This window comes from Cololabis saira, chromosome 21 (genome assembly GCF_033807715.1).
Source record: "Cololabis saira isolate AMF1-May2022 chromosome 21, fColSai1.1, whole genome shotgun sequence".
Taxonomy (NCBI): Eukaryota; Metazoa; Chordata; class Actinopteri; order Beloniformes; family Belonidae; genus Cololabis; species Cololabis saira.
The window spans coordinates 19,038,441-19,051,894 of record NC_084607.1 but is presented as its reverse complement, the minus strand read 5'-3'; the positions used below and the strand labels follow the sequence as shown (position 1 = coordinate 19,051,894).

Sequence of the window (13,454 nt, the reverse complement as noted above, 5' to 3'; positions counted from 1 at the left end):
CCGCATAACTGCGGACGCTGCACCGATCCGTCCGTCAATCTCCCGCTCCATCGTTCCCTCACTTGTGAACAAGACCCTGAGATACTTGAACTCCTCCACCTGAGGCAGGACTTCTCCACCCACCCGGAGAAGGCATGCCACCCTTTCCCGGTGGAGAACCATGGCCTCGGTTTTGGAGGTGCTGATTCTCATCCCTGGCGCGTCGCACTCTGCCTCAAACCGCCCCAGCACATGCTGAAGGTCCCGGTCCGATGAAGCCAACAGGACAACATCATCCGCAAAAAGCAGAGAAATCCTGTGGTTCCCAAACCGGATCCCCTCCGGCCCCCGGCTGCGCCTAGAAATCCTGTCCATAAAAATTATGAACAGGACCGGTGACAAAGGGCAGCCCTACCGGAGTCCAACATGCACCGGGAACAAGTCTGATCTACTGCCGGCAATGCGAACCAGACTCCTGCTCCGATCATACAGAGACCGGACAGTGCTTAATAGAGGGCCCCGGACTCCATACTCACTGAGCACCCCCCACAGAATGGCACGAGGGACACGGTCAAATGCCTTCTCCAGATCCACAAAACACATGTAGACTGGTTGGGCAAATTCCCATGAACCCTCGAGCACCCTGCGGAGGGTGTAGAGCTGGTCCAGTGTTCCACGACCGGGACGAAAACCGCATTGTTCCTCCTGAATCCGAGGTTCAACTATCGGCCGTATTCTCCTCTCCAGTACCCTGGCGTAGACTTTCCCGGGGAGGCTGAGAAGTGTGATCCCCCTGTAGTTGGAACACACTCTCCGGTCCCCCTTTTTAAACAGAGGGACCACCACCCCGGTTTGCCATTCCAGCGGTACTGTCCCCTTCCTCCATGCGATGTTGCAGAGGCGTGTCAACCAAGACAGCCCCACGACATCCAGAGACTTGAGGTACTCAGGGCGAATCTCATCTACCCCCGGTGCCCGGCCACTGAGGAGCTTACGAACTACCTCAGTGACCTTGGCTTGGGTGATTGATGAGCACATCCCAGAGTCCCCACTCTCTGCTCCCTCAGTGGAAGGCATGTCAGTTGGGTTGAGGAGATCCTCGAAGTATTCCTTCCACCGTCCGACGATGTCCCCAGTCGAGGTCAACAGCTCCCCACCCACACCGTAAACGGTGCCGGCAGAGTACTGCTTCCCCCTTCTGAGGCGCCGAACGGTCCGCCAGAATTTCCTCGAGACCGACCGAAAGTCTTCCTCCATGGCGTCACCGAACTCCTCCCAGACCTGGGTTTTTGCCTCCAGGACCGCCCGAGCCACAGCTCGCTTGGCCTGCCGGCACCCATCTACTGAGTCAGGAGTCCCACAGGCTAACATAGCCCGGTAGGACTCCTTCTTCAGTCTGACGACATCCTGTACTTCCGGTGTCCTCCACCGGGTTCTAGGATTGCCGCCACGACAGGCACCGGAGACCTTGCGACCACAACCTCGAGCCGCCGCGTCGACAATGGAGGCAGAGAACATGGTCCACTCGGACTCGATGTCCCCCGCCTCCCCCGGGATCCGAGAGAAGTTCTCTCGGAGGTGGGAGTTGAAGATGTCCCTGACAGAGGGCTCAGCCAGACGTTCCCAACAGACCCTCACAATCCGTTTGGGTCTGCCCGGTCTGTCCAACCTCCTCCTCCGCCAGCGCATCCAACTCACTACCAGGTGGTGATCAGTTGACAGCTCAGCCCCTCTCTTCACCCGAGTATCCAAGACATACGTCCGAAGGTCAGATGAAACGACAACAAAGTCGATCATTGACCTCCGGCCTAGGGTGTCCTGGTGCCACGTGCACTGATGGACACCCTTATGCCTGAACATGGTGTTCGTTATGGATAAACTGTGACTAGCACAGATGTCCAACAACAAAACACTGCACGGGTTCAGATCGGGGAGGCCGTTCCTCCCAATCACGCCTCTCCAGGTATCACTGTCATTGCCCACGTGAGCGTTGAAGTCCCCCAGTAGAATAATGGAGTCCCCAGTTGGAGCACTATCCAGTACTCCTCCCAGGGACTCCAAGAAGGCCGGGTACTCCGCACTGCCGTTCGGCCCGTAGGTGCAAACAACAGTGAGAGACCTTTTCCCGACCCGAAGGCGCAGGGAAGTGACCCTCTTGTTCACCGGGGTAAACTCCAACACATTGCGACTGAGCTGGGGGGCTATAAACAAGCCCACACCAGCCCGCCGCCTCTCACCCTGGGCAACTCCAGAGTAGTGGAGGGTCCAGCCCCTTTCGAGGAGCCGGGTTCCAGAGCCCAAGCTATGTGTGGAGGTGAGCCCGACTATCTCTATCCGGTATCTCTCAACCTCACGCACAAGCTCTGGCTCCTTCCCCCCTAGCAAGGTGACATTCCGTGTCCCCACTGCAAGAGTTTTGGTCCAGGGATTGGGTCGTCGAGGCACCCCGCCACGACTGCTACCCAGATAACATGGCACCAGCTTGTCATGGACCTTCCTGCGGGTGGTGGGCCTACGGGAAGGCCGGCCCATAGTCTGGCCCGTCACCTTGGACCTGTTTGCCATGGGAGACCCTACCAGGGGCGTAATGCCCCCGACAACATAGCTCCTAGGATCACTCGGGCAACACAAACCCTCCACCACGGTAAGGTGGCGGTTAAAGGAGGGGAACTCAACATTCCCGTTTTACATTATTGGAACATAAACAATTATACATACTGTATTGGAACACATCTAGACATGCACTCAAACCACTCTCACTAAACCTGGACTAAACATAAACTGGTGTGATTATGGTGTTTATTTTCACTTGTTTCAGCACCGTCCATGAATCTTATCCAGTGATGTTGTGGATCACTTCTGGTTTTGTTACTGTGATTTTGCAGCTTTACAACTTGTTTCCCAGGCTGTTCAGATGGATAAAAGCCCGACAGGTGGTATTAAAAAATGTGGAGAATACTGTAAAAGATGTGAAGGATTTAATCCAGTCTCTGAAGGAGATGCTGAACCGTCAGCTGTACAGAGGACTCGTGGACTGTTTTCTAATTCAGAAGCAAAGACAAGAGGTGGGACATAATCTTTTTAAGAATAACATCAAACGTTAAGTGCATTTCGCTAGTTTTTTCCCCTTTTTTCAGGATTCTTGTACTGTGAACACTCACTTCAACGAGGAAAACTTGATATTCACAGTCGCCAACTTGTTTTCTGCTGGCACCAACACCACAGCTACGACGTTGAGATGGGGCTTGCTGCTGATGGCCAAATATCCACATATTCAAGCTGAAAAATGGACTTGAAGCTTAGGAATCTTTTCATCTCTTTATGAAATACTTAATTTACATGTTTATTTCATTGTAGGAAAAAGGTTATTGAAGGAATTTCATAACTCTTGGTCCAAAATTCACCAAATTCACCCACTTTTGACTTTTAATGTCTCTTTCAAAATGTTCTTGGACAGAAATAGACATCTACCTCAGATGTGATTTATAAGGTATTAATTTCTTGTTTTGTTTCTGCAGACAAAGTTCAGGAGGAGCTGGCCAGGGTGATCGGAGGACGTAAAGTGCGGGTAGATGACCGGAGGAACTTGCCATTCACTGATGCTGTCATCCATGAGACACAGAGACTAGCGAACATCGTCCCCATGTCTCTTCTGCATAAAACCAGCCGGGATGTTGCTTTCCACGGGCACTTTATCAAAGAGGTTGGCAGCTCACTAGTGTCTCACTATCTACAAGAAATGTTTGACCCACACAGTTATGTGTGGGTCAAACAGTTGTGAAGGCCAACTTCAGAGGGAAACAGGATAGAGAGATAGAGAGTTCTGCTCAAGCCTGGCATAAAAGCATGTTACGAAATGTTTAAAGAACATCACACATCAGGATTTGTAGAATTCGGACTGGGCTGTTTTACTCTGTGCTTTCTTTCTTGACCACCTTGATTTTCCACAACAACTTCCACAAAACTATGTTGTTAGTAGGAACTGTTAAATCACTTCTGAGAACTGGAAAACGTTTAATGTAAGAGTTGATGGATATTTTTTTTGCTCCCAGGGAACAACTGTGCTTCCTCTTCTTAGTTCTGTCCTGTACGATGAGAGTGAATGGGAGACCCCTCACGTGTTCAACCCTTCCCACTTCCTTGACAAGCAGGGTCCATTTATCAGGAGAGATGCCATCCTAGCCTTTTCCGCAGGTGAAGCAACTTCGTTTTGTGAGCTTTTGTTACACAGAGGTTAGAGATCATTCCTACTTGTTAGGGCATGATTGAAATGGGATTAAATGTCTGGAACATTTTGTTCTTGCAGGACGGAGGGTGTGTCTCGGAGAGAGTCTGGCTAAGATGGAGCTCTTCCTCTTCTTCACCTCCCTCCTCCAGCATTTTCGTTTCACTCCACCGCCAGGAGTTTCAGAAGATGAACTTGATCTGACACCAGCTGTGGGGCTCACCATCCCTCCTTCACCTCATGATCTGTGTGCTGTCAGTCTGCAGTGAGGAAGAGAAGCCGAGCATGCAGGTGCATCTCATCCCTGTAACAATGCACTAAATCCTGTCTTACCCAGCCTCAAACAGCAGATGTCTCCATACTCAACAAGTGATCTGTGAATGTAGAACGTTATCTATGCACCAATTATTTTAGTCACTTTACATGATTTGGCACTGCAATGATGAGAGCAGCCGATCACATGTTGCATCATCGCCTGGTCAAACATTCAATTAAATTTTTACACGTGGCTCAAACAGTTTGATATTAATTGTGTGTGTTGTTTTTTTTAGTACGAGCCCCGAATGCTTTAATGGATACTTCTGCAGCTCTTTCACACAATTGAAAATGTTTTTAGAGTATAATTGGATTTATTTTTTCCCATCTTAGAGCAAATGGTGGAAATGCATTTTCTGTTAGGCAATGCAAATTTTTTTGTATGGCAAATTTCATACGCAGTGACAGGTTTGTGGGATCTTTAGAAAAATATAGAGAAAAGAGATGAGATGCATACTTTAATCTGCCTCTTCAAATGGTCAAAGTGTCTCGTATATATAGACCATTTATTCTGGTTTCTTGTTTTTTTTTCAAGAAATATAACTTTTTTGCACAAATAATAGTAATAAAATATGTTTTGCTTTTCAAATTTGTCTTTTCTTAGCAGTTTTCATGTTACATTAAATAAAAGTCAAGGGATAAAGTTACATCAGTTTTCACTGGAAAAAGTGATGTAACGTTATCTGATCGGGTTTATAAGAAAACAAAAAGGTTCTTTAAAGGTTGATTTGTGCCAAAAGGTGGAAGAGTTAGATATCTAGGTCAGCGAGCTTATGTGTATCAGCTTACCTGAAGTTTCGATATGGTACAAAATGTGTTGTTTGTCTTTGTTTTAGTTGTTGAATTAAAGAACACAGAGAACGTTGAACAAGCTGCTGAGCCAGTTCTTTAATCCCTTCAATTACACGCCAGGTACGGATAATATTTCTTTTTCTGAGAACGCAGTATAAAGGAGGTGTGATGGCTTAATCCAGACTGACATCTGGCAGAGTTCCTGCTGACACTCAGATACCAGCAGTCCTGCCAAAACTTGCTTCCCCTTCGTGTCTGTGGTAAAAACAAAGTATACAAAGTGAGGACGTTACGTGTCATCTAGGAGAGGATGGAAAGGATATGGTGGCATTGGGCTGCTAGGGAGTATTGTTTTCTTTCTTTTCCCTCCTTTTTATTCAATATGAAACCTAACTTTGAGTGAAATAACAGAAGTACATCTTATAATTAGTGCTCAAACCTGCAGCTGGTTTTCTCTTTGGTACACAAGTGTTAAATTCCATCATGTCAAGCTTGAAATTGCTCTGCATGGCCCTCAGGAAAAAGAAAAGTTGGAAATGGCAAGAAATTAAAAATTAATTAATGCCACAAAATTGTATTTTCAAGCAGTTTAGATTTGAAAACTCAAGGAATTAATTCCAAAGGGCATCACTTTAAAAGTGTCTCCAAAGAAACCAGAAAGTCGTTGTTCAACTTTTAGAGCAGACATGTCAAAGTGCATGTAGCAAGAATCAGGGATGGACTGTACTTGTTGTGTAGGGGGATTCTGGTGGACCGAGCAGCACAGGAGATTTAGAAAAAGCTTTTTTTAAATTAATTTACAAAAAAAAAAAAAAAAAAGAACATAATGCTTAATAAAAGAGGTTAACAAAATCAAACTTTAACAGGCCCTACCATAAGATACTGAAGCACAAACTTCAGGGATGACATGTGACACATGAGGGAGACATATACAGTAGCTGCTGATCAGGCCATTTGGACAAAAAGGGGGAAAACAAAATATCTACTTAAACAGATGACATCAAAAAGACTAAACTAATCAATATAGTACTGATCTACAATGATTCCTTGTGTGACTTGCTCAGTTCACATTTCAGGAAAAACAAGAAATTTTGGATCTGACAAGCATATAGGGGGAGAGTGGGGTAAGTAGTGCCATTTTTTACTTTAAGTGCATTTAAAGCAAGGGGATAACAGCAAAGCCTCCAACTAAAATTGGTACATATAGTTTAGGATGTGGTGCATCTCATCTGGGAACAATCACTTTGAATCTAAGGTAAACTGTATGAGAAATATAGCTTTTGAAAAAAAAAGTGGTTTTGTGGCAAGTTTGTGGTAAGTTGTGCCGTCAGAGAAAATACACTGGGGTAAATTGTGCCATTGGCAAAACATATATAATTTTAATCTCACAAACAATGATGCTATATAAAAGCAAAACAAATTCAATACAAAATTGCTTATTAATGATTTATTTAACATTTTTGAAACATGACATGACACATGGAGGTAGAAACAGTACGGACCAGCAGGGAGCAAGGGAAAGACAAGACCAGATACACAGAGGGGTTAACAAGACACGGGTGCGAACAATCAGGGCAGATGGGAACAAGGGAAGTCGAGAGATAACTGAAACACAAAGACACAGGTTTCAAAATAAAACAGGAACTGACAAAACCGTGACAATTTTCACAACATCAAATGCCAGTTTGCAAGGCCTATTAACATATGAACACGTAGCCTAGTCCTACTCCTCAGAGATTTGGCCTACTGAACATCTCACTTGGTGATACTGCAGAGGAATATGAACTTGTGCTCCGTTCTTACTGTACCACCAACTTTTTGTGGTGGGGGTAGTTTTCTTAACACATCACCTCTAGGGAAAGCCCCCTCATCATTCTCTCTAAATGTGAAGACGGGCTTTCCATCAACAGAACTCTTAAGACTTTGATTCAGAAACTTCCACTGATGTCATCACCTTCAATTATGTCCACCAATCCAGTGTAGTTATAGGATTTTGATTTTTTTACTGGCAAACTTCACAATGACAGTCACCAGCAGACAGATCCTTGTCAACATCATCACTCTGGACATCTGAGCTCTCATAACCAGTGCTATCACTCAGTGGTATCGGAAAGTCATTCTTTGAGCTACAGGAGAGCTCTTTCTCTTTGGGTTTGAATTTTTTCAAGCTTTTCAGAGCCCTATCTAGTAAATTATCATAAGTGCCAGTGGCACAACTTACCCCAGGCCCTTTGGCACAAATTACCCCAACCCCACCATTTGGAAGAAAATGCACCCCCAGGCTGTTTTAAATTACTATCGTGCTAACTGTATAGATTCATGGTGTAGCTTACTAAAGCACTAAAACATGTGTGAACTGTTTTTTAAGTTGTCTATAATTGTTCGAACACTGCAATCAAAAAACCTTGTTCGTAGAAATTTTACTTGGGAGGGCCTAAAATGTTTTTTTGAACTTAAATGTGCTTATCTCTCAAGCCATGTGCCAGGCCAACACACGGCCAAAGTTCCGGGGGCCGTCCTCGTGAACGGGCAGACCGGGAGACAGTTCCGGGGGTCGTCCACGAGGCCTAGGCTTGGGCCTTGGCGTGGGGCTTGAACTCTGACTTGGCGTGGGGCTTGAACTCTGACTTGGCGGGGAACTCAGGATATGAGGAGCCGGCTGAGGGGGAACCCAGGTCCTCGGTGCTGGCTGAGGGGGAACCCAGGTCCTCGGTGCTGGCTGCGGGGGAACCCGGGTCCTCGGTGCTGGCCGCGGGGGGTCCGGGACCATCACCGGAGCAGGGGCTGATACGTCTGGGACCACCGCCGACGATGCGCCCAAGACCACCGCCTGAACAGCGGCTAGCTGGGGCTGGGGCCCTCGTCGTCGTTCCAGAGCATGAATGCTCCTGGGCCCACCCTGAGCCAGGCGTGTTCCCCAGAAGGGAGATTCCTCCTCCGGGTGCCGCCAACCAGGAATCGAAAGTTCTGCCTCCCGGTATACATATTCCCAGAAGGCAAAACTTTCTCCCGCTGGGTTCATACTGGTCGTTCCGTTCTGTCACTGAGGGGTTGTTTGAGGACCCAGATGCAGGAGAGCGAGAGGCAGGAGTTCCAAAAAACAGGGTTTATTAACACAAAAAACAAGAACCAAAAACACTGCAGAGCAGGATCTCCAGGGCAGAACACAAACAGGAATCCAAAAAGCTATGGGAGAAGATGGAGGGAGTTATTAAGTACGGAACGACAGGGAGCAGGGGAAAGACAAGACCAGATATACACAGGGGGTAACGAGACACAGGTGTGAACAATCAGGGCAGATGGAAAACAGGCGGGGCAGAACAGACACACAAACTGGGGGAAATGTCAAACACTAACATAACTACAATGATTCCTTGTGTGCTCAGTTCACATTGAAGAAAAAACAAGAAATTCTGGATCTGACAAGCATATAGCCTAATTAAAGTGTCAATTCACAGAGGATTCAAGTTTTCACTTGTGAAAGGAGGAACTTGGAAGAGTCTCAGTGATCATGTTGGAGGATATTTTTCATTCACCCACTTCAGTTTTACTGCTTGGTGTTGTTGTCGGTCTGCTGGTCCTCCGCTTCTTTAATTTCAGCTTCAGCGCTCAAGAAAGGCATGAACCTCCAGGACCCAGACCTTTCCCTTTGCTTGGGAACCTGCTTCAGGTGGACCTGAAGAGGCTTGACCAAAGCCTTTTTGCTGTGAGTAACGTATTAGTGGTTTTGCAAACGCCATAGGGTAAATCTCACTATTACCTGCATTTATTTTTAGCTATCCAAAAAATATGGACCAGTTTTCCAAATCTTCTTTGGACTGAAGAAGGTGGTGGTCCTGGCAGGTTACCAGACCGTCAAACAGGCTCTGGTGAACCATGCTGAGGAGTTTGGAAACAGAGAAATTACTCCAGTTTTCTATGATTTCAACCAAGAACATGGTAAGAAATACACTGTTTTATCTATTTATGTATTTTTACTTATTTAAACAAGTCATCCTGTTTTGTTTCCAGGCATACTATTTGCCAACGGAGACTCGTGGAGAGAAATGAGGCGTTTTGCTGTGACAACACTTAGAGACTTTGGAATGGGCAAGAGGATGAGTGAAGAGAAAATTATTGAGGAATGTCGCTGCCTGATCGAGGAATTTGAGAAATTTGAAGGTAACGTTATATTTTCTGAAGCTGACGACTGGGCATTTTTAATCAATTAGTCAGAGGTCAGAGATTCAATAGTGGGTCACTGTATATCTCAAATGCAGAAATGGCAAAAACACACACAGTGGACACCAATTATAAATTCAAGACAATTGGTTGTTGTGTTCAAGTTTTTTTTTTTTATACTTTGTAGCTGAATAAATAGAAAAAATGTGTTTCTTCATTTTAAACTTCAATTAAACCTTTATTAACTGATTGTTCACATATACATGTATACATTTTTAATTGCCATATGCATCTTTAGCTTATTTAAAAAGATATTTGACCATTTAACATCAATTTAATGTAAATTCATAGGGCGGCATTGATCCTGTGTTTGTTGATACTGTGTGTGTGTGTGTGTATGTATGTATGTATGTATGTATGTATGTATGTATGTATATGTGTGTATGTGTATATATATATATATATATATATATATATATATATATATATGACAATAAACATCACATTCACAAGACTAAGTGCTATTTTGTCAGACTGTTATCATTTTCAATCCAACAACTTCTCGAACAATTAATGTCTAATCACGGCTGCTAAAATATTACCGCAGGTAAACCCTTCGACAACACCAAGGCGATTAATTATGCTGCATCAAATATTATATCAGCTCTGATGTTTGGGAAGAGATTTGAATACCAAGATCCTGTATTCCAAGCTATGGTGGAAAGAGATAATGAGACTATTCACCTGACTGGATCAGCTTCCATCCAGGTAGGACACAATTATTTTACTACTGCAATTAAAGTGACTTTTATTTACACCCTAAAGAAGTTTAACCTAGTCACCTGGAACCTTGTGAATTCTTCAGCTTTTCTGTGTAACTTACTCAGTTAATGAAATGTCAATCAAGTGTAATTGTGTGCGCTAGCGTATTATCAAGGTTTGATCTAAAATAGACTTGTGGCACCACCAAAAGGAAGTTTGAAGGTAGTTCAAAATGTTTCAAAACTGTTACACAGAGATCGACTGTATTCAAAAGGATGATATTCAAAACCAATTCAGAAAATGGTCAGTACCTACTTTGAAGAGTAAGCTAGAGACTCAGCTGTTCAAGGAGCATTTTTGCATTTAGTTAACTTCTCTCATCAGAATGAGTTAGAAGAATTGTCCAGCTCTTTGCATGACTCAGCACTGAATGAAAGCTGCATGCACTTATGACAAGATGGTTGTGTGATGGTGTCTTTTAAAACGTAATTTTCTTGTATGAAGGGACTGTTGTGTTAGGTAGGAAGGGAACACTAAAAAAAATAAAACAAAATAAAAATTCTAGCAATGGTATGGACGTACCTGTGTCCAACTGGGCTCACAGCAGTCTGACCAGCACTTATCCATGCTGCACCCTCCTATGTGATCTCTTGCTTGTGTTGTTCTAGCAGATGTACAAATTGTTTAATACCCGTCATAAATGACAGTTATGAATGGAAACCTGAGTACATTTAATCATTTCTAAGCGTACCAAAATGTGTGGTTAGCACGCACTGTGAAAAAGACTGCAACAACCTTGTACATTTCATAAACTTTCTCTATAAATGACACGGAGGATGTAAAAAATGATTTGAAAACAGCTCACATAATATAGTTTTACAGGTATTAGAATTGAATGTTGTTTTTTTTCTCTTGACAGTTAGCAGCCTATAAAATCTTGTCTTGTCTTTAGAAACTATCTGTTGGAGATCAGCTGCAACTCCTTATCAGTTACTAGTGATCTTGCATTATTCCTGATTTGTGTTTGAACATTTTCAGATATACAACTTATTTCCTTGCCTGGGCCCTTTCCTTCAAGTCAGGAGCAATTTGATGAAAAATGTGGAAGATGGCAAGAGGGATCTACGGAAGATAATCGCAGATCTGAAGGAGACACTGGAGCCTGAGATATGCAGAGGCTTTGTAGATGCATTTCTCATCCGTAAGCAAAGTCTGGAGGTGAGGAATCAGACTTGTTCGGCAAGTGAATCTGTGATTGTAAATGCTGAACTATGAACAAATTCCTTTATTCTTTGTGTCATCAGGAGGGTGAAATCACCAGTTCATACTACCATGATGGCAATCTGCTCTACAGTGTAATGAATTTGTTTGCAGCTGGAACCGACACCACCGCGACCACACTGAAGTGGTGTTTGCTCTTCATGGCCAGACACACAGAGGTTCAAGGTGAAGAAAGACCTCCCCAGTTTGATTTATTTTTCAGTGCTTGGATATAAGAAAAACATTTGAACATAATCACGATGTTTTCAATCTGCGTGCAGACCGGGTTGTGGAGGAGTTGAACAGGGTGGTTGGAAGTCGTCAGGTTCGAATAGAGGACAGAAAGAACCTGCCATACACTGATGCCGTTATCCATGAGTCACAAAGACTCGCCAACATTGTCCCAATGGCCATTCCTCACACAACAAGCAAAGATGTGACCTTTCAGGGATACTTCATCAAAGAGGTTGGCTGCTCACATTAAATCCATGAATCCACTTCTCCACAAATATGATTCTTTTGTTGTTGAATTTGAATATAATCATCTTCTATTACGTTGTCTTCTTCCACCTGCAGGGAACTGCTATCATCCCACTTCTTACATCAGTCCTGTATGATGAGAGTGAATGGGAGAACCCTGATACTTTCAACCCTTCTCATTTCCTTGATGAGGAGGGTAAATTTATCAGGAGAGACGCCTTCATGCCCTTTTCTGCAGGTGCTTTGCTACATTATTTTCCTTAGCATGGCATAATGCTTAGACATGTTTCATCTTTAACTTTTTAAAATTATTTTTCTCTCAGGTCGCAGGGTTTGCCTCGGAGAAGGTCTGGCCAGAATGGAGCTCTTTCTTTTCTTCACTTCTCTCCTTCAGCACTTCCGTTTCACCCCCCCACCTGGAGTTTCAGAAGATGAACTGGATCTGTCACCTGTTGTGGGCTTCACCCTCTCTCCTCTGCCTCAGAATCTGTGCGCTGTCAGTTGCCAGTAAAGAAGACAACAAGAACGGGATGTAAATAACAACATTGCATGCATGATGTAACGCATGAATACTGCTCTATTTTCTAGGAATCTTGTTTAAGTCACACATGCCTTAAACATGTAATTATACATAGCTAGAAACAGGTAGCAGCCTTTCTAGTGCATGGTGTCCCTGCTTCACCTCTTTCTTGCATGACAGGTGTGAGGTAAGGACAGTAGGAGATGAGGCAAAGGAGAAAATCTAAGATGTTAAAAGTGGAATTAGGGAATAGCGTGCTCTGGAGCAGATGCTTGAATACACCAGCTGTGACAATATCATGCTACATTACATCTTTGAAGATGGAGAGCTGCAATTGATATGATGCCGTCATACCTTCAGTTTTGCTTTTGGTGGTCATAGTTGTAGTTTGAATATATATGTGCAGTTTTGTTATGGAAAAAGTGCAATGCATGTCCGTGAGACTGAACTACAAAATTGTCTTTTTTTTTTTTCCTAAAAAATGAATAATGTACAGAATGAAGCAGCCTCCACTCTGTATAAATGGCACAAGAAAATAACAGTAGAGAGGCTTTTAATCAACAAAGTTCAGAGACATTCAGAAAAAAGATTCGACTGACAACTGGTTGAATGTAACTTTGGACGTTTCTGTTCTCCATGTTTTTATGTTTTCTTGCCATTATTGCTGTATATAGTTCATCACCTCCTCTAGTGCCGTCCAGAGGCAAGCCAATTGCCTTCCTGTTGAAACCCATACTCTGTCTTGAATGCAGATTCATTGGAAGTTGTAGGAAGCTGAACTCTCTTTTAATGTTGTTGTGAACTGTGCACTGTTGTGACAACTCTCCTTTTTGCATGCAAAAAGCAAATAAATGTTTGTTTAACCTGGACGTCTCACTGTTCTTTGGTAAATATGAACATTTCCACAACATTCACTCATGGTGACACAGGTGTCACACTGCTTTTAAATGTCCTGGAAAG

At 43.9% G+C, this 13,454-nt stretch overlaps 2 protein-coding genes across 2 annotated transcripts; both read left to right on the top strand.

Moving 5' to 3' along the window:
- Positions 1-1,950: 1,950 nt before the first annotated feature.
- Positions 1,951-4,473, top strand: LOC133422734 (cytochrome P450 2K1-like; the record flags this gene model as incomplete). The annotated part of the gene is made up of 6 exons (XM_061712804.1): positions 1,951-1,974; positions 2,865-3,044; positions 3,117-3,256; positions 3,496-3,682; positions 4,032-4,173; positions 4,286-4,473. Coding segments are annotated over 6 exons (861 nt in total), but the record flags the coding sequence as incomplete, so codon positions are not given.
- A 4,124-nt stretch (positions 4,474-8,597) lies between these two features.
- On the top strand, positions 8,598-12,941 carry LOC133422733 (cytochrome P450 2K1-like). Its single transcript, XM_061712803.1, has 9 exons — positions 8,598-9,017; positions 9,088-9,250; positions 9,323-9,472; positions 10,080-10,240; positions 11,273-11,452; positions 11,539-11,680; positions 11,776-11,960; positions 12,071-12,212; positions 12,298-12,941. The coding sequence occupies exons 1-9, from the start codon at positions 8,823-8,825 to the stop codon at positions 12,483-12,485; spliced, it is 1,506 nt and encodes a 501-aa protein (XP_061568787.1). The 5' UTR covers positions 8,598-8,822; the 3' UTR covers positions 12,486-12,941.
- Positions 12,942-13,454: the final 513 nt, after the last annotated feature.